Source organism: Leptopilina heterotoma, unplaced genomic scaffold (genome assembly GCF_015476425.1).
Source record: "Leptopilina heterotoma isolate Lh14 unplaced genomic scaffold, ASM1547642v1 Lhet_42, whole genome shotgun sequence".
NCBI lineage: Eukaryota > Metazoa > Arthropoda > Insecta > Hymenoptera > Figitidae > Leptopilina > Leptopilina heterotoma.
Window position 1 is genome coordinate 3,505,391 of NW_025111078.1, and position 21,048 is coordinate 3,526,438.

At 26.2% G+C, this 21,048-nt stretch overlaps 3 protein-coding genes across 4 annotated transcripts in view; 2 read left to right on the top strand and 1 right to left on the bottom strand.

Moving 5' to 3' along the window:
* Nucleotides 1-8,494, bottom strand: part of LOC122506452 (unconventional myosin-IXa-like) — a 37,587-nt gene extending 29,093 nt beyond the window's left edge. For both annotated transcript variants that reach the window (XM_043618645.1, XM_043618644.1), the window contains exons 1-6: nt 7,870-8,494; nt 5,682-6,494; nt 4,916-5,219; nt 1,520-2,137; nt 1,122-1,420; nt 778-1,037 (exon numbers count right to left, since the gene is read on the bottom strand). In XM_043618645.1, coding sequence (XP_043474580.1) covers nt 778-1,037; nt 1,122-1,420; nt 1,520-2,137; nt 4,916-5,208 — 1,470 coding nt within the window. In that variant the 5' untranslated portion in view covers nt 5,209-5,219; nt 5,682-6,494; nt 7,870-8,494. The remainder of the gene's footprint in view (nt 1-777; nt 1,038-1,121; nt 1,421-1,519; nt 2,138-4,915; nt 5,220-5,681; nt 6,495-7,869) is intronic.
* Nucleotides 8,495-8,853: 359 nt separating this feature from the next.
* Nucleotides 8,854-11,760, top strand: LOC122506453 (proteasome subunit beta type-5). Its single transcript, XM_043618646.1, has 5 exons — nt 8,854-9,033; nt 9,282-9,438; nt 10,800-11,012; nt 11,260-11,493; nt 11,569-11,760. The coding sequence occupies exons 1-5, from the start codon at nt 8,896-8,898 to the stop codon at nt 11,673-11,675; spliced, it is 849 nt and encodes a 282-aa protein (XP_043474581.1). The 5' UTR covers nt 8,854-8,895; the 3' UTR covers nt 11,676-11,760.
* A 915-nt stretch (nt 11,761-12,675) lies between these two features.
* Nucleotides 12,676-15,332, top strand: LOC122506455 (death-associated protein 1). Its single transcript, XM_043618647.1, has 4 exons — nt 12,676-12,898; nt 13,057-13,156; nt 13,936-14,028; nt 14,411-15,332. The coding sequence occupies exons 1-4, from the start codon at nt 12,850-12,852 to the stop codon at nt 14,571-14,573; spliced, it is 405 nt and encodes a 134-aa protein (XP_043474582.1). The 5' UTR covers nt 12,676-12,849; the 3' UTR covers nt 14,574-15,332.
* Nucleotides 15,333-21,048: the final 5,716 nt, after the last annotated feature.

The window sequence follows — 21,048 nt, forward strand, 5'->3', positions numbered from 1 at the left end:
ACAATTGAATTCTTTTGACGAATTTAAATAAAATTTTTCAGAATAATTACATTTTTCGAGGAATTCGATTAAAATTGTATTAAAAATGCTTATCAAAATTTTTTCTAAATAATTAAATTCTTTCGGAAAATTTTCGAAAATAATTGAAATTTTGACATGAATTAAATTTTTTAAAAATAATTGAATTTGCGGAGAAGAATTTTATTATTTATAAAGACAATTGAAATTTTGACTCGAATTTTTTTTTTTAATTTTTGAACATAATTTAATTTTTGCGAAGAATTTTTTTACTTTTGAAAATAATTGAATTTCTGCAATAACTTGTAACTTCTTCAAAATTCAATTATTTCAATGTTTTTAACTAAAATTTTTCTATAAATCTATAACTTTTTTTATAATAATTAATAAATATTAAAAAATTTAACTAATTTCTAAAGAATTTGAATAATTAAAATTTTTAAAAAATCTAAGTTCTTTAAAATTTCTAATTAAATTAATTCAAAATTGAAATTTTATAAAATTTGAAATTAAAACCTTTTGAAGTTCATCTATTTATAAAAATTTTAAATACAACTCTTTCAAAATTCAATTAATTTTGAAATATTTAAAGTAAAATTATTCATTAAATATTTTCTAAATAATAATTTAATGGTAGTTCTTCAAGAATTAAGTTATTTAAAAAGAAATTATTGTCAGAAATAGAAAAAATTGAAGGCTTTGTGTTTGAATTCTTGATAATTTGACTCAGATCATCTATAAAAAAAATAAATAACAAACCTGGAGAACAATCCAATCAAACAGAGCTCCATATAGACATTTAGCCATCGCATCCCTCGCTGCAATCGCTTCTGGAAGTCGATAGTTAATAACAAGCGTTTCTCCCGAAGCTCGTGCACGTTTCGCCGTAAGAGCAGCGAGCAGTGTCTCTTGTTTTACCCTCAATAATTCCGAAATAAGTGCAACAACTTCTGGATTTTTCACACCCACAGCCTCATCATGATGATGATACGATTTCCTCGGTTGGAATTCAACATTACCTGTAAAAAATTCCAATTTAGTAATTTCTAATTTATCGACAAAAGAAAAAGGTATATCGTTTGTTTTTAAAAATTATTAATTACCGAGTAATAAAACAGCTGATAAAACGGCAAACAATCGCCTCTGTTTCTCAGGTGTAAATCCCACCATTTCCATTGATTGTTTCAGTCTTGAAAATTCATGTAACTCATCGACATTCTCCAAGCCATAACAACCACTTTTATTAAGATAATTATATCGATCGCAACTCTCCAAATGAAGTGTTTGCCTCTCCTGATCAGTAGCTCCGGCCAGCAGATAATAAAATACATGATAATTCCTTTCGTTTCTACCTTGCGAAACGATTCGCGATTTCTCGAGTAAATATTTTTGAACCACCGCACTGTGAAAAAAGGAATAATTTTATTAATTAATAATTGTTTGTTATTAAAGAAATTCATCGATTTAAAAAATTTTTTTTCCATTTTCCGAAAAAACTTACCCATGAACCATTCCATTTTCTTTATAATTCACTTGAATAAATTTACCAAAACGACTGCTATTATTGTTATGCGCTGTTTTAGCATTTCCAAAAGCCTCTAAAACTGGACCGGCGCTCAATATTGTTTGTTCAACGCCACTTCCATGCGAACCCTTTTGACTAAGTGCGGTCAAATGATGTAGAAGAAAATTTGTCGATTCCGTTTTACCCGAACCACTCTCACCACTAATAACAATACATTGATTTTTCTTTTCTTTCAACATACAATGATATGCAGCATCGGCTATTGCAAATATATGCGGTGGAATATCGGTGCCGAGTCTTCGATTTTGATAGAGACTCACATATTTTGGATTGTAAATTGGATAGAATTTAAATGGATTGAGAGCAATTAGAATACTTCCCACGTAGGTATAAATTTTACCAGCTAAAAATCTTGCTCTCAAATTATCCAATAGTGTTTGTTCATTTAAATCGGGAAGCTGACAAAGATCCGGATATTCCTTGTCACGTGGCTGATAAAGGAATCTATTGAAATAGTCCTTTAATAATTGTGGATCCATTGGAAATCTACTGTCTGTCCATACATAATCGGGTTGCTTCTTTCTCAAATAGAACCTGGAAGAATTATTTATTTTTTCTGTTATTACTGAACTAATTTATTTTTATATATTTAATATTTGTTTTAAACTATAAATTGATAAAATTCATCCAAAAATTCAATTATTTTCATAAATTATAAAACCTCCACAGGAATTCAATTAATTTAAAATAGCATTTTCAAAAAAATTTCTAAAAATCAATTATTTAACAAAATTTTTATACAATTCTTCACAATAATTCAATTACTTTCACTAATAATAACATTTTTCTTGGAAATTTAAATTAAAAAAAAAATGTTTGATAAAATTCTAAGCAAGAATTCAATTATTTTCATAAATAATAAAACTCATCGAAGAATTTCAATTATTTTTAATACTATTTTTAAATAATTAATCAAAAAATTCTACTATTTTCACAAATAAAGTTTTCCACAAAAATTCAATTATTTAAAATAAAAGTTTTATATTTATTATATTTCGAGAAAAGCAATTATTTAAAATAATGTTTCTAAAATTTGTATAAAGAATTCAATTATTTTCAAAAATAACAAAATTTTTCACAGAAATTCAATTCTTTTGAAAATATTTTAATAATATTTTTAATAATAATATTTTTATTTTCGCAATAAATCAATTATTTTAATAAATAATAAAATACTTCTGAGGAATTCAATTATTTTTGAAAATTTTGTAAAAAATTCTTTGCAACTATTCAATTATTTTCAAAAAAATTTTCTTAATTCAATGATTTTCAATATTCTCCTATTTTAAATAAAATTTCCCAAAAGAATTATTTAAAAAACATTTTAATAAAATTTTACTCAAACATTTAATTATTTTCATAACTAATAAAAATTTCACAGTAATTGAATTATTTACAATTTTTTTTTATAAATATTAAAAAAAAATATTTATATTATATTTATATTTATTTTTTATAAATATTTTCGCAATAATTCAATTATTTTCATAAATAATAAAATTCATCGCAGGATTTCAATTATTTTTAATACAATTTGAATCAAATTTCTCGAAAAATTTAATTATTCTAAAAAATTTTATTAAAATTCGTCAAATAATTGAATTATGTTGATTAATAAAAAATTTTTTTTCCATAAATTCAATTATTTTCAGGAATTTTAATAAAGTTCTTTGCAAAATTCAATTATTTTCATAAATAATTACATTCATCGCAAGAATTCAATTATTTTCAAAAGGAATAAAAGTCTTGTCAAAAATTTAATTATTTTCAAAATTAAGAAAAAAATCTCTCCAAGATTTCATTTATCTGTATAAATAGCAATATTCAATTATTTTCATAAATAATAAAATTCTTCTCAGGAATTTAATAATTTTTTAAAATTTTAATAAAATTATTTGCAACTGTTCAATTATTTTCATAAATAATAAAATTCATCGCAGGATTTCAATTATTTTTAATTCAATTTTACAGGAATTGCTCAAAAAATGTAATTATTCTTAAAAATTTAATTTCAATTTCTCGAAGAAATCAATTATTTAAAAAAATGTTTTTTTTATAATTCTTTGGAACTATTCAATTATTTAGGTAAAACAATATTAGAATTTTTCACAGGAATTCAATTATTTTCAAATATTTTAATTAATTTTTTTTGAAATAATTCAATTTTTTTATATTTTAATAATCAAGAATTCAATTATTTACATAAATAATTCTTCGAAGAAATTAAATTATTTACATAAATAATTCTTCGAAAGAATTCAATAACAAAATTATTCCAGAAAATTCAATTATTTTGATGCATTTTAATAAAATTCTTTGAAAAATTCAATTATTTCCAGAAATAACAATATTTATCACAAGAATTCAATTACATATTTTCAAAAGTAATGAATTTCTTCTTGAAAATTCAATTATTTAAAAAAATTCTAATAAAATCGTTCGCAAGAATTCAATTATATATTCATAAATAATAAAATGCTTTTTAGAAATTCAATTATTTCCCAAAAAATATTTAATAAAATGTCACACAGACATTTATTATTTTCAAGAATTTTAGTAGAATTCTTTGTAAAATTTAATTATTTTAAAAAATTTTTCGCAATTCAATGATTTTTAATATCTACTACTTTCATAAAATTTCCAAACAGAATTCAATTATTTAAATTAGAATTTGCATAAAATTAGTGGAAAGAAATCAATTATTTAAAATTTTTTTATAAAATTCTTCACAAGAATTAAATTATTTTTCTAAATATTTAAATTCTTTCATGAATAATAAAATTCGTTGCAGGAATTCAATTTATTAGCAGGATAAGAAAGAAGTTTAATTTTTTATGAAAATTAGGAAAAAGTTAGGAAAATAAATCGAATAGAAATTTTTGTCAGTTTTGTGAAGTGTTTAAAACGTGTTTTTTGGTCGTCAAGTTTAATTTTTTGATAGCTTGTTTTTTTTACTACTTTTTGCTACTTTTTTAAAATTAATTATCGAGTGCGAAGTCTGAGAGTTGGATAGAGAAATTACACCTTCTGCTCGTAGGAAACCACTTTATGTTTTGATTAGTCTTTCTTTGTCCTTTATATATTGAGCTTTCCACGTAATTTTTTCACCAATAAATTCAAACATTTTTTCAACTTGGAGGCACCATTGATAATTATATTTATATTTAAGATTTGTTGAATTCGATAAACTAATAGAACGTAACAGACAAATCTTAGGAAATCTAATTGTCTTTTATGTTTAGAATTTTTTTCGATTAAATTGAGTGTCAGCTTAAAAACTTTACCAAGATAATATTTAACATTGCTCATTACCTGTAATATTCTTGTTGAGCAGCACTTTTTGGCCAGAGTAACATTAGTGCCACGGGACACTCTGTAGGACCAAGTCTTCTTTCTTTACATTCCTGACCAACAGAATTGCCCACAACTTCCGCCAATTCATAGCCAGTTGAGGCTGTACTGTCCTCAAGTTTGAGCTTTTCAATTATACACTCTACAATTTCAGCAGAAGATGTTTGCTTCGTGGCTTTTATTGAAAGTGCCTCGTACTCGGGACTCCATTCTCCCACGAATACTTGCACCACTCCTGAACTACTACCGTCCATGATTTTTAACCCTGGAACAATGAAAATAATTTAATTCCTCAATTCTATTTCAATTTCAGATAAACGGACTCAAGTTTTCAAAAAGGAAGTTTTTTCAAGTTACACTTCATTTTTATGTTCGTATTTTTAAAAAATTCGAAACTGACCATCATCGATGAAGGCACAATTTAAACTTATTTACGTTCAATTCTTAATTGCAAATAATAGAAAAAAGTTTTTTATTTCTTTCGGCGTAGAAAATAAAATTCCATCAGCTTTTTCGTAATTGTAATATTTCCCCCAAGATATGAAATCACAAACAGCTGCACGCGTGCCAATGGTAAAAATAAACTCGAAGATTTAACGTATACTTTCAAAATGAATTTTAAGGAGAAAGCACTAAATTCTTATTTTTCGCGCCTTCTCGTTACAAATCTAATTTTACATTTCAATTTTACTCAATAAATGGTAGAAATAAGAAAGAATTTACTAACCTTTGACTATAAGGGTTAAAAGTTTTCTCCTCTATCATCCATAAAATATTGTGTAAAACTTTTTTTTTCCTTTTCGAATTTTCTCGAAGATTTCCGATAATAGTGTTTTATTAAATTCCCGTACATTTTACAATAGAGAAAAAAAATGTTGTCCTCTCCTTATTCAGAACATTATTTTGTTCATTTGGCAAATAAAACAAATTCTGTGCATTTTGATATTTTTTTTTTCTACAGAATTTTCTTTAAAAATTTCAAAAATTATTTAAAATTAAAAAATTAACGCCAAAAAAATATTTATTTTAAGCGTATTGATGAGGTATTTTTATCAGGTGAGTTTTTGTAAATAATTTCTCATTTTCATTTATTAAAAATAGATTTTTTTTTCAATTAAACTTTAATCTTTGCAGTGTATGTGGAAAAAATCTCTTGTTTGTTTTTTTTCAACTTTGTTCTTGCGAAGAGGGATAATTTACAGAGAGTATTTTTCAAGTCACGATATTGTGCATTTAATGTTGGATATCACAATATGACACACTATTTGAATTCAGCAGCCCACTTCTAACAACTTTTCAACTATTATCAAGCCATTCATTATGTCAAATGGAAACTACGCGTGGGTTAGCTATTGTTGTCATACAGTAACTTAGTTCCATCACTGGGCTAAAAAAATATATATAAATTTCCACCCTCGTCGAATCTTTTTGCACCTTTTGAGTATTTTATCATATTTTGTTTGGGCAAAAAAAATTTTCACTTTTAAAACATTTATTATTTTTTTTTTGGACTTTCGACTTTCTTTTCTTATGATTGCATCTGAAAAATAAAGAATAACAAAATTAATAATGTCAATGGAAGTTCATTTTTAATTAAATTTAAAATTGATCTCTTAAAACTAATTAATTAATCTTTCAAAAATAAAAATTAATCTTTCAAAAAGTTAAAATTGAAATTAAAATACAAAAATTAATACAAATTAATTTTTTCAAAATAAAAATTAATCTTTCAAAAAGTTAAAATTAATCTTTCAAAAAGTTAAAAATTAATCTTTTAGAAATAAAAATTAATCTTTCAAAAAGTTAAAATTAATATTTCGAAAAATTAAAATTAATCTTTTAACAAAATTAATAAAATTCATTTTTAATTAAATTTGTCGGCAAATTTTACACAAAAAATTACTCATCACCGATTGTTAAAAATTATTTCTCTCTCATTGTAATTTAAATGTTTTTTTTTCATTGCCCGGAACTAGGTCCTTAAAAAATAAAAATAGAAAATCAACAAAGAAAAAGGAATAATTTGTCTATTAAAAAATACAGGAAATAGATTTTGATTCTAATAAACTACTTGGAAAAAATAGTTTAAAAAGGAAAAAAAATGAGTAATTTTCTTCTTAAATAGAAAAAAAAAAATAAAAAAATAAGAATAGTAGGTAAAAAAAATTTTTTACACGAATACATTCGGTCAAGTGGTTTTTGAATATAAAAATTACCCCAACGTTTCGAAATCAATACGATTTTCTCTTCAGGAAGTCAATAAATAAAAAAAGTTTTACATTAAATGTTCAAGGAATTAAAATTTGTCCAAAACTCGGAGGTAAAAGTTTATTAAAAAAAAAGAAAAAAAAATTACAGATTAAAAATTCAGTCGAGAATTTCCAAAAACGAAAATTAAATTCTTTATCGAGACTATTTTTTCTGATAAAAACAATCAGTGTGTGAATCATTGCGAATGACATATTTACGTTCATCTTGGAATCGTTTTCATGAAAAAAAAAAACAAGAAATGAAACTTTTTTCTAGAAATTAAAACAAAAATTATTTTTTTTCGAAAAATAAGTCGCTTTTAAAAAGAAATTGAAAAAGAAAAGATTTTCGAAAAAATCAATAGATGGAAAAATTGCATTTACCTTATTGTTTATTTTCACCTCTTTAATCAGTTTTTTGAAGAAAAATCGAAAAAATCGAAAGGAAAATCAAGTGTTTAAGTGTTTTTATTAATAAAGTTAAAAAAAATCTTTTTAATGAAATAAGAATCAAGATTGACTCGCAAATATCAACACAGTGAGGTCGTCCTTGTATCACTTATGCCGTGATAATAAAAAAGAAAAATTCTTCCGGGAAGTTCAAACATTTCGACAAAAAAAAAACTATACTGTAAAATAAAAACTACTTATTAATAAATTACTTACCTTTATGATTTAATAAGAGCCATTATACTCGCGACATCCTTTCGTATAGCACACAATCCATAGGGATTGGGAACATGCTTTCGCAGACCCAACCTCCGTGTGCCAGACTGTTGCTTAATTAATTAAGTCCAAGAGCTTATTGCATCGCGTTTATTCAATCACAACCACATTTAATTACACAATTCAGTTTTAAAACCACAAAACACGATGATATTTTCTACGTCTATTATCAGCGTCCTGCTTTTTCTTTTCCTTCTTTTCGTTCTTTTTTTTTTTAACTTTTTTTCCCCTTTATATAGAAACTTTTTGACGAGGGGAGTGTACGTATGGAGGAGAAGACTAGGTTGACACTTGATGTGAAGGAGACAACACGTTAAGTCGTAATGATAATAAATTGTTCCGCATGCATTTAAAAATTGAAAGAAATTTTTTTTTTTTAGTAATATACACACACACACGGGGGGAGGGGAAAAAAATTTTTTCTTGCACTCGTTTTATCGTGAACCGATCACCGATGACACGGCTAACGGATGACGGGCTGTGTTCGGCAGCCCTTGCCCAGTTTTTCGTCCTTCACAATAGCCAGAAACGGGATCCTGCGTTCCATGATCCAACCCTGCATCCTGATACGTCCACCATTTCGATTTTTCATGTCACGTGATTGTTTTTCGATCAAGTTATTGGTGAATTTTGTTGATCACGTGATTAGCAAGGAGCACGACCATTGAATAAATTGATGTGTAGATGGTACTTTTAGTAAATTATTGAAACAGGAGAACAATGACATCTTTCTTTAGGTGTGGACAACTATTTGGACAAAATCGACTCTAGATATATTAGAGTCCTTGTTTTTCTCAGTAGAAAGTAAAAGTTACTAGTTTTAAAGTCACTAGTAGTGGTAACACAAAAATCCCTAGATTTTAAGCGCCCTGGCGTTATTTTTAGGAACTTTCTCACAAAACTCGGTCGGTAATTTAAATAACTACTCAACGGCGTGATTCGGTGATTTGGTGAAAGACGTGAAACATGGCGCTCACCGAAGTTTGTGGTGTTAATAATACAATTAATTTTAATAAAACACGAGAAAATGACGATGTGGAGAGTGAATTCAACGTTGGGAATTTTATGAACGGTTATCAACTGTCCTTGCCTCCTTATGCAAACGTAAGTAATTTGAATTTTTCCAAAAAAGTGCAATATCATGACAACACAATTTCTTTTGACAACTTAGCAAATTTTAATAAAAAGTACAATAAAAATAATGTTATTCCAGAGAACTTATTAATAATTGAAAGTGAATTTGTCACCTATGGTTAAAATTTAAACTAAATAAACAAATATTTTGAATATTTAAAATTTTTAATAATTATTTTTAGGTTATGTTAATTTTCAAAAAACTGTTTATTTTCTAGCCTGCAGAGAAACTTGCAGAATTTAATAACGATACCAATACTTTGGGAAAGGGGATTAAAATAAAATTCAATCATGGAACAACAACTTTGGGTTTTATTTACAAAAATGGAATTATTCTCGCTGTCGACTCGCGAGCCACTGGTGGCAATTTTATTGGTAAAAAATTTGTTTTTTCTTCTTTTTTTAAAAAAAGATTAAAAGGGGAAGAATCTGACAAACAAACGGAAGAAAATTATAAATAAATAAAAAAATAATAAAACTTTAAGGTTAACGATCACTTCGAATCAAAATAAAATTTTGACTCGGAGTGATCGTTATAACACCAAAGTTTTAATTTTAATTACTATTAAGACTACCAAGTGACAAAAGTCAGAAAATTACATTAATTGTATTAGAAAAGTTAGTCCAATGTCATAATTTCGTATTTTAGAAGAAAAAGAAAAATTTTAAATTCGTTTTACTACAAGCGTAAAGAATTGAATTTTCAACATTTTAAATAATTTAAAGTTGCATTTGAATAAAAATTACGTTTGTCAATTTTGGTTACATAACCTAAAATTTAATAAATATTTCTTATTGATAAAGAATTGTAATTTTTATTTAAATTTAACTTTAAAGTAAAAATTAAGTTTTTTTACTCTTCTGGCAAAAGGAATTTCAAAATTCAATTTCTTTTTTTCTTTTTGAATACGTAATTAATTGGACTAACTTTCGTTTTGACTGTCTGTCAAGTATTTTGAGAATTAGAAATTAAGAAAAAACCATTGGAATAAAATTCACAATTTTTTTTTAATAAAAGAAACGTTGTGAAACATAACCTAAAATTTGACCAACGTTTTCTAATTAAGAAAATTGAAAAAAATTAAGGGCCAATTTTACCAAAACCGATTAAAAATTAATCAATGATTAAATCCTTAAAGATTTAAATCTTTCATAAATTTATTTTTATAGTAATTTTTTTGAAGATGAAGTAAAGGTATAGAAAATATTCAGACCCTGTTTGGATTTATTTTTTTTTTAAATATTGATAGATTTTAAAATCCATCCGTAATTTTGTAGATAGTATGTTTTTGTATCTCCAAAAAAATTACAGAAAGAAAAAATTGATTTTAAAATTTTTTAATCATAATTTTTTTAAATAAAAAATATAAAAAAATTATGATATTATGATTAAAAATTAGAAAAATAAGCAAGTGAATTTCCATATAAAAAAAATTGAATAACAATGTTATTTTTTATCATTTCCAACCTAAAAGCAATGTTTTTTGCCAAAAAAATGATAAAAAATCAATTTTTTCATTCGGTAATTTTTTTATAGACATTGATTTTTTTCTCTAAAAATTACTATAAAAATAATTTTATGGAAGATTTAAATCATTTTCTTGATATATAGTTAAAAATATAGACGAAGTCTTCCCCTAAGGCAATGTTTATCATATTGCTGAAAATTTAGGAACTGTGAGAAAAAATAGAAAGAATTCAATAAAAATAACAAAATAATCTTCTATTTACAATAGGATCGCAATGCGTAAAGAAAGTCGTCGAAATCAACGATTATTTACTGGGAACAATTGCCGGGGGTGCTGCAGATTGCGTTTATTGGGATCGTGTCTTAGCGAAACAATGTCGCTTATATGAATTGAGAAACAGAGAACGTATTTCTATTGCTGCCGCTAGTAAACTTATGACAAACATGGTCTATAACTACAAGGGAATGGGTCTCAGCATCGGTAATAGAATTTTTAAAAAAATTAATAATAAAAATTCTAGTCCAATTGAGGCCCCGGATTCAATAACGCACTAATCCTAGTCAGGTAGCAGTGAGTGGCCTAGAGGCTCTCACTGCTCACTGACTGGTATTACCACATCTCTAAGAGCATCAGATGAGTTATTGAATCCGTAGCTTCAATTTCAATCAAATTCCCCTCGAAATTTGATAAAAATCGTCAAAAATTTAAATAATCCAAAAATCTTCAGGAATGATGATTGCTGGTTGGGATAAGCGTGGACCTTCACTTTACTATGTTGATTCGGAGGGAACAAGAACAACAGGACAAGTATTCAGTGTTGGTTCCGGTTCATTGTTTGCTTATGGAGTTTTAGATTCACTTTACGATTGGAATTTAGAAGATGAAGCAGCCTATGATCTTGGTCGGCGTTCAATTTATCACGCGACCCATAGGGACGCTGCATCCGGTGGAATTGTTCGAGGTATGTTTTTTTTTTAAAAACAAAGTTTAACTTTATAAATAACTAAAAATAATCTGTTTTTGCTTAATATTTCAGTTTATCACATGAAACCAACTGGATGGGTTCATATTTCTAACGATGACTGCAAGGATCTTCATTACATGTACGCGGATGAGAAATTACAAGCTCAGGGACCATCATAATTTAAAATTTCTTTTTTTTAATATGTCACAGGTGATAAGCTCTTTTTGTTTAATAAAACTATTTCTAATTTGATTCAAGTAAAAATGTATTTTTATTTACTAGGGGCGGGGGATAATCTTAAGGGGATGTTAAAGTCGATGCGATTTTTCCATTGAAGCTCTGTGTAAAAACTAATTATCATCTTTGATAATTCATGAAAATTCAATTTTTTAAAAAAAAAATTTTGATAAAATTCTAAGCAAGAATTCAATTATTTTCAAAAGATGCATTAAACAGGTCAATATATTGTTTTATCGTTATAAATGAAATTCAATTATTTTCAATTAAATAACAATTTTTTTTCATAGAAATTCAATTCTTTTTAAAGATTTTAATAAAATTTTTCGCAATAATTCAATTATTTTTGAAAATTGTGATTTAATTCTTTACAACTATTCAATTATTTTCGTAAATAATAAAATTAATCGCAGGATTTCAATATTATTTAAATTAGAATTTTTGTCAGTTTTGTGAAGTGCGTCTAAAATGAGTTTTTTTGGTCGTCAAGTTTAATTTTTCGATAGCTACTTTTTTAAAATTAATTATCGAGTGCGAAGTCTGTTTTATGTTAAAAAATAATTTTAGCATTTTATAACGTGTATTATTATTTTATATATAATTTTTTAATTTTTTAAGAACAATGAAATTTTATTTATTAGATGATAAAGACAATCGGTTGTGATTGTGAGAATTTAAATAAACCGCCATTTTTGTGCGCGTGCTCTTACCGGTTTGTTTTCTTTTTTTATATACTGAAAATTTATAATTCTTAAAAAATAAGTATTTTTATGAAAGAATAAATGTTTTTAAATGAAAATAGATATTCCTGGAGAAAATTGATGGTGGATTCTGATAAAAATAAATTAATATTTTTCTTTGAAAAAGACGTATAAATACGGCATATCTCGTGTATTCTCGTAATTCTAAGTGTGTGTTTGTGTGTATATGTGGTTCTTCGAAGTCTCACTGGATTCATTATTGCGTTTCGAGCGCTCGCCAGTGAAACAAGTTAAATTTCATCCTTTTTGAAGAGATATTTTATTAAAAAAAAAATTTATAAAAGTATCAAGACATATTGCTTCAAAATAAGTATAATAGAAGTATTTTATTGTATTTTTTTTTGATAGAATTATAATGTCGAGTATTGAAGACGGTGAACTGAAAGGAGGACATCCTCCAGCAGGTTAGTTAAAAAATATTTTTTTTTAAAATTTTATATACATGTATATATAAACTACGTAGTAGAGGTGCTACGTGATTAAGGGAAACAAAGCGGCTCAAGGTCGTTGAGGATATCTCTGTTTATTATAAATTCATTTTTTCGCAATTTTATATATATAGTGAAAGCCGGGGGCATGAGGATAATTCAACATAAACTACCGAGGGAGGAACGCGAGGTCAAACCGGCCAAGGAAGCCGAGGAAAGCAAGCCATCGACTAGGTGAGTTGTGTTTTTTTTCTTTAAACTTTTGTTTACTTTATGATATTTTCTCAATGTTATTCTTTATATTGTCGATGTGGCATATTGTTTGTAAACATTTATCAACAATTGTCTGTATACACAGTATAAAAGAAGTAATTATCTATATTTATATTGTATATTTTATCATTCTTGAGATTTCATTATATTTATCATTGTAACATTCGCTTTTTGCTTTTATTTTTATTTTGCAAAAAAGGTTAAAACGGTTTTAACCGGTTTTGCGTCACTTCCTGTGTGTCTTGTACACCTGATTGGCTTATAATTTAAAAGAATTATCTATTATTTTACAATGTAATAAATAAATATCTAATCTATTGAACATAAATAATTATAATTTAAATAATAGAAAATATACACGAACAAGTGAATTTATAAATAACTTGATTTCGAAAATTAAATGTTTGGATAAGTAACAAATATTTAAAATTAAATTTAAGACGCTTTTCTCGTTAGGGGGACGTTACGTTACGCGGCAAAAAATTATAGGAACTTTTCTACTTGATTAAAGATTCATTTTTAATTAACTGAACTAAAAAAAAATTTCTCGACTATTTTCTATGCTAAATAATTAATAAAAATTGTTTTTGATTTCAGATAATTAAATCAAGCAGAAAAATTTTCTGAACATTATAATTTTTTGCTAGAGTCACAAATACGTTCATATAAAAGATTTTAAATAATACATCCATTACGAGCGAGATTTTTTTTATTTTTATTTTACTACATTTTATTTTCAGAGTTTTATCTGATGTGGATTTAGGAAATCAATTGTCTCCATTCATCGTTCGCAAACGTTGTGTTAAGCCGAGATTAATTGAAAAAGCACGTTGGTAATAATTGTGATTTTTTTTTATTTTTATTTTATAGTTTTGTATTTTTTCTAAAGTGCATTGTGAGGATGTTTTTTTAGAATTCCAATAATTAATAATAACAGTTAAAATAGAATAATTAACGGAAAACTTTTTTTTATGATGACGTAATAGCATTTGTTTCTTTTGCATTTTGTATCTTAATTGATTGAATTCAAAAGCATTTTTTTAATAAATCATAGATAAATATCGTCCCTTATCATCATATTCGATAAAATTCGCTTTTGTGTGAAAAAATGTGTATTTTTAGTGTGAATATTAAAAAAAATCTTTGTTTGTTATAGAGGGTGAAAGATAAAAAAAATGTATTTCTGTTTATTAAAATTTATAATTTTTATTACAGTCCACCGAAGCAACTGTTGATCAGTGGCGTATTGGCAAAGGGAAATGCAGACTTCCCGCCGGAAGCTGTGCAGAAATTTCACGAGAAACCAATGCCAACTCACGAACCACCTCGTCATTTTCACAATTCCAGGCCCGTTATTATTCAACAGCCAAGGAAGTAGATTTTAGTCCAAATCATCAGAAATGGATTAAAGGAAAATTGATAATAAAAGTATGCAAAGTCATAGAAAATATGCATATAAATTGATTAAAAAAAAATATATATTATACAATTATCGTTAGGTCACATATTCATTTTAAATGTTTTTGGCCTACAAATTTTTCCTTAAAAATTATTTTCTATGACTTTGCCTCAAATTTCAAAGTTTACTGAAGAAAAAAAAAATTATATTACACCTGGTGAAAGATTTTGCTGGTTTCTAGTATATAAAATTCTAAGAAAACCCAAAAATTTAAAAAGTTTATTACTGTTGCTAAAAAAAAGGGTTTATATTTTATCAAATGTATGTAGTCTTTATCGCAAAACTTTTTTCTGTAAATGATGTACTCGATTTTATAGTTTTCAAATTGAAACATTTTTTTATTTCTTTATAGGCTATATTTTTCAAACTATTAAAAATTTATTGTTTAAAGATAACATATTTTACGATGTAAAACTAAGTAATTGATTTAGGGACCATTGTAATGCATTTTGAAAACCTAAAACAGCATTCCAATGTTCCAATTTTTCTTAATAAAATTAATAATTATATAGGAAAGTCCAAAAAATAATTTGTACTTTGGTTAAATAATTTAAGTTCTCATTTTTGTTTTCGAGATTACATCATAAAAAAAATCATTTAAATTAAGATTATTTTAGAAAGTCTTTGTACTCTAAATAAATGAAATAAATGAACTTGGAGAAAAAGTTTTATAAATTATAGAGCATTTTTTATTTATTTTATTTTCATTTTATAAACACTAATTAAAATTTTACTTATAAAAAGGCACATTACTTTTTCTATATTTTAGGTTTATATTTTATTAACAAAGATTAAAATTTTTTAAATTGAATTATTATTAAAAAAAACCTTATATCTCTTTTCTTTGAGCTTTAATTTGATATCTATTTTTACAGGGTTCTATAATTGAAACTACCTCTTGTGAGAATTGTGAGAACTAATTTCAAACATTGTCGACTAAGCTATTAAAGAAGATGCATCAAATGATAACTTACCATACGAGTCAGTGCTATCAGTCATAAACTCACATGGTAAATTCAAATTTCAAAGAACTAAATATTTTTTACTGTTACGCCAGAGTGACTTTATTGTAAATAAATAAATATTAATAATTAAATTAACTTAAAATTGAATTTAAAAATTTATTAAATTAAAAATTTCTTTTTATTAACAATCTAATTGTTAGTTTTAATTAATATTAATTTCGTGCAGGGCTTTACAGCGCGCGGTGAGCCCTGCACTGCGCGGGGGAGGGATAATTGAAGGGTCTACGCAGGTATACAGCAGATTTTTCAAACTAGATTAGAAGCGTCAGCGCCACAAATTTCAATAAAATTTTATAATATTTATATTTTTACACTTTAATAAATGTACAATAAAGTCCTCAGATCATAATTGTGATTGCCTTCGTAGTTTGCTTTAAAAAAATTCTCAAAAAACACCTATTTTTTCAACCTCTAGAGTGTCATAACCCATTAAGACTCCCGCTACCAAGTGGTATCCCCAAAAGACATTTCAACCAATTGAGCTCCCGCGTCCAATAACTCGATCTGCGCTTGAACTGAAAAATTCAAGCCAGTCAAGCCGGCAGAAAATGGAAAAAAATAAAAGTCGGAATTTTTAATTTTAAAACATACTACCGTATAGAGCATAAAAATGCCCAACTTTTTTGTCTTTGAAATTTTTCTGTAGAACTTTTATTTTTAATAATAATGGACAAAAACTGAATTTTTTTTATTCTTCAATTTCATTGAATTTCAAAACATAAATCGACTTTTCTCAAACAAATCTTAATGAAATTAATTAAAAATTGATATACTTACTTATCAGGGTCTACCGAAGACGATGAAGTGATTGAAACATTAAAAAAAGTTTATTGAAAAATTATTTGTTAATATAAATACAGACCTGTCAATAAATACGTTTTCTCAACTTTGATGAGAAAAAGTGTGCGGTGAACTTTCGAGTTGACACAACTTCCAGTGAGACATTTGTTTATTAACATGTGAAGAAGTTTTTTGGAAATTTTTATTTAAATCGGATGAAAAATAAAGAAAATACATAATGTTTAAAAAAATATGCGTCGTGCGGTGTTTTGACATTTCGACGCAAGAGGAGAAAACTATTGGAAACTAACAGTGGTCGCCTTTTAAAAATGGCTGCTTGAACGTAAACGTAATTTCAAAAGGATTTTTCTCCTAATTTGGACAGTTATTGCAAAATAGAAAAAAACCAGTTATCCTGAAAATTTGCTTTTTCATTTGTACACAAGAAATTGAAAATCCAATATAATACACGACGTTAGGAAGTAAAATATGAGAATTAGATATGCCCATTAGGTGTTGCCCTCTGGTGGTAATTTTATGCATCGCGCATTTGTTTAACTTTTTCCTATTTTTCTTCCTGTCGTTGTAAATCTAAATAAATCTTTTACTGCCTATCATATTATAAATGTATAGAATTGTTTTTATTTTAAATATAATACATGAATAAACTTATTTTTAAATAAATCAACAGAAAATAGCAATAGTTTCCAATAGTTTTCTCCTCTTGCGTTGAAATGTCAAAACACCGCACGACGCATAGTTTTTTAAACATTATGTATTTTCTTTATTTTTCATCCGATTTAAATAAAAATTTCCAAAAAACTTCTTCACATGTTAATAAACAAATGTCTCACTGGAAGTTGTGTCAACTCGAAAGTTCACCGCACACTTTTTCTCGTCAAAGTTGAGAAAACGTATTTATTGACAGGTCTGTATTTATATTAACAAATAATTTTTCAATAAACTTTTTTTAATGTTTCAATCACTTCATCGTCTTCGGTAGACCCTGATAAGTAAGTATATCAATTTTTAATTAATTTCATTAAGATTTGTTTGAGAAAAGTCGATTTATGTTTTGAAATTCAATGAAATTGAAGAATAAAAAAAATTCAGTTTTTGTCCATTATTATTAAAAATAAAAGTTCTACAGAAAAATTTCAAAGACAAAAAAGTTGGGCATTTTTATGCTCTATACGGTAGTATGTTTTAAAATTAAAAATTCCGACTTTTATTTTTTTCCATTTTCTGCCGGCTTGACTGGCTTGAATTTTTCAGTTCAAGCGCAGATCGAGTTATTGGACGCGGGAGCTCAATTGTTATAATTAATTGTTACATGATAATTAATTGTCAAATAATGACAATCAATTGCGATCTATTGTGAATATATTACCAATGTAGTGACAACCTAGTGCCAGCCTAGTTCCAGCTCTATCCCCAATGTAGTACCTATACATACTGACAACCAATTGCCAGTGATGTGCCAATAACTTACCTTACATTATTAACCTATTACCAACCTAGTCCCAGCCTAGACCAAAATAGTTCTTGTACTATCTCTTCGATAAAATGATAACATGTAGCCAATCTAGTGCCAGGCTAGTACTAACGTGTTGCCGACATACTAAAAACGAATTACAAATTTGACTGCATACATTAAACTATTTTATAACCCTACGAGTTGCCAACGTTGGCCCAGGATATTTTAATGCCAATTTCTGTTCTTCTGCCAATTCTAAGCTTACTTTTTTTCAGTGGATTTCATCCAAACCTAAAGAAGAATGTTACCTGACAATTTCGACGAGAGTTGTATATTGTAAACATTAAATAAAGGACAAATTATCTTATCTAAAGCATTAGTTTCCAAAAGTAAATTTACTAAAAAAATAATAAATATATATAAAGAAATATACAAGGAACCAAAATAGTATATATCAATTGACCTAAAAAAAATCTAAAAAGAACAAGAATAAAATTTCTTTTAAAGAGAAATCAAAAAGAAATAGTCTTTTTTTGCAAACGAATCAGTGTAACAAACAAAAAATATTCTAGATGCCAAAAACCATAAAAATGCATGAAATAATTAATTTAGCTTTATTTCATTTTAAATCATATTCAACCTAAAAAAAGATAATTTAAAGAATCAAAACTAATATACATTTTTCTGTTATAGCGATCTAACACCATACCACTTACATTCACATGCCAATCTACAAGAAAGAAGTATTAATTAATTTTTTTTCTGTCTCTTTCTTTTTTCATCTTATTGAGAGAAGTTAAGCGCAGCATCTGTACTTTGACGTACAGCACCGGCACATAATAACCCGTGTAGAAATTTCCCCATTTGTCCCTATCTCTAGTAGGGACCTCGCTAGATTCTGACTAGAATCTCTAGTCTAGAAAAACTAGTCGGGCTTCAATCAAATTCTAGTTAGATAATTCAGACTGGAAAAAACTCACTAGGACCTTATCGATTTCAAACTAGACAAACTAGTGTACAAGTATGACATACATAAATTATCTTTCTATAGATATAAATAATTCAGATTAATAGATAGAAAAACTTACTAGCATTATTTATTAAAAAATTTTGCATATTATTTAATTATTTAATTTTTTAACATTTTTTAAACAAAATTTTAAATATTGTAGAATATTTTTACAAAAAATTCCAATAAAGCAATTTTATTAAATAAAAATCTTTTATTTAATGTGTAAATTAAAAGAATAAAACATAAATAAATATTAATTATGTGGGTATAACTAATTTTTATTACCTAAATATTGTAATATTATTCGTAAAAATAATTTTTTTTTAAAAAGATATGTATGTGCAATTATACTTTAAAATGTTTTTCACAATTAATGCAAGTATTTAATAATAATTAAAAAGATGCTATAATATTATAATTACAATAAATAGTAAATATAAAAAGCACTGCAATTAGTAATGTTTAATTTTTCAATAATGTCATAATTAATTATTATTAACTATCATTAGGAATGCAGAGTTAAATAAGAGTGATGAATAATAACTCCCTAAAATTCAAAATATTATGAATTAATTATATCTATAACGTTATTGAAAAATTAAACATAACTAATTTATTACATTACTTTTTATATTTTTATATTTACTATAATTGTTTTAATAAATAATAATAATAATAAATAATATAATAATAAATAATATATTACAATATTTAGTTAATAAATAAAAATTAATTATATCCACATAATTAATATTTATTTATGGTTTATTCTTTTTTAATTTACTTAATAAATAAAAGATTTTGTTTAAATAATTAAAAAATTAAGTAATCAAATAATATGCAAACTTTTTTAATAAATAATGCTTGTAAGAATCATCTAACTAGAATTAGATTGGAACCCGACTAGTTTTTCTCGACTAGAGATTCTAGTCAGAATCTAGCGAGAGCCCTACTAGAGATAGGGACAAATGGCGGAATTTCCAAACGGGATGTACTTTAAGCGGAAGTCCATCCAACCTATCATGGCCGAGAGGTATGTGTATCCGTCTGGTGTCCCCAAGGTCCAAGGTTCGAACCCTCATAGGCACGAGATTTTTCGTGTGCAACAATCATTAATAATGTTAATATGAATGGAGAATTCAATTATAAATAAGTTAAGTTGAAAAATAATAATTTTTAAAACCGGTAGAAGTGAACTAGAACTTCTAGTCGGGGCCCTATCAACTAGAGCGTGACAAAATCGACTAGAACCCCACCAGTTTCTCTAGTTGGAGCCCTTTTTCAAATGGGGTAAACTGGTGAGGTCCCCACTAGAACCCGACCACCATTTCTACACGGGAAGGGACAGATACTGTACTTTGAAGTTGTGCAAATGCTGTATTTAAATCGAACATCAGCAGCGCCAAAAAAAGTACGGACTCTGTCTTTCCTTGGAGGACGAACGTTTTAGTACAGAATTTGTACACGTGCAAGCTAATAGTGAGTCACCACAAGTGTTCCTGTAACAGAGGTTTCCCAAAAATACATAAAAAAGTGAACAATTTTCAAATACATGGAAAAAAGAACATTTTCCAAATGCATGGGCAAATTTGGGTATAAGAAGGACCAGATCATCCACAGCAATTCAGTCTATAAATTTTATCTATAACAAGTGGTTGTCTGCGACACAGTGCTCTAAAAACCCAATCTTAGTGGTGATCCTTTACTCTACGTGTATTTCAAAGGTGCATCTTTGAAAGTAAATCTGAAAGTCAAATTTGCTGTTATAGTTATGTTAAAAATTTTAAAAAAATGTTTAATTAAATTAATTTAATGGTTCATTTAATTTCTTCAAGAATATTTATTTAATTTCAAATAGTCTACTAATTAAAAAAATGTTGAATTAATAGGTTATGGATAATTTGTCAAAAATGATATTAATATAATTTTTTTTTATAAATTTTAAACCACAAGTCTTTTTAATAAGGAATAGATCAATTTAAATACTTTGAATAATATAATTTTTAGTTATCAAATTCGTTAAATTTTGAATAGAAAATCTTATTTACTTGAGATTAGATACAACTACTTTAATTTAGGGTGTAAGGAAACATGTTTCAA

Bases quoted from the DNA above. Each gene is read 5' to 3' on its own strand.
- LOC122506455 (XM_043618647.1), top strand. From the start codon at position 12,850: ATGTCGAGTATTGAAGACGGTGAACTGAAAGGAGGACATCCTCCAGCA. The intron at 12,899-13,056 runs GTTAGTTAAAAA...TTATATATATAG, and splicing joins AGGAGGACATCCTCCAGCAG to TGAAAGCCGGGGGCATGAGG. The intron at 14,029-14,410 runs GTAATAATTGTG...TTTTTATTACAG, and splicing joins TTAATTGAAAAAGCACGTTG to TCCACCGAAGCAACTGTTGA.
- LOC122506453 (XM_043618646.1), top strand. From the start codon at position 8,896: ATGGCGCTCACCGAAGTTTGTGGTGTTAATAATACAATTAATTTTAAT. The intron at 9,034-9,281 runs GTAAGTAATTTG...TTTATTTTCTAG, and splicing joins CCTTGCCTCCTTATGCAAAC to CCTGCAGAGAAACTTGCAGA. The intron at 9,439-10,799 runs GTAAAAAATTTG...TATTTACAATAG, and splicing joins CACTGGTGGCAATTTTATTG to GATCGCAATGCGTAAAGAAA.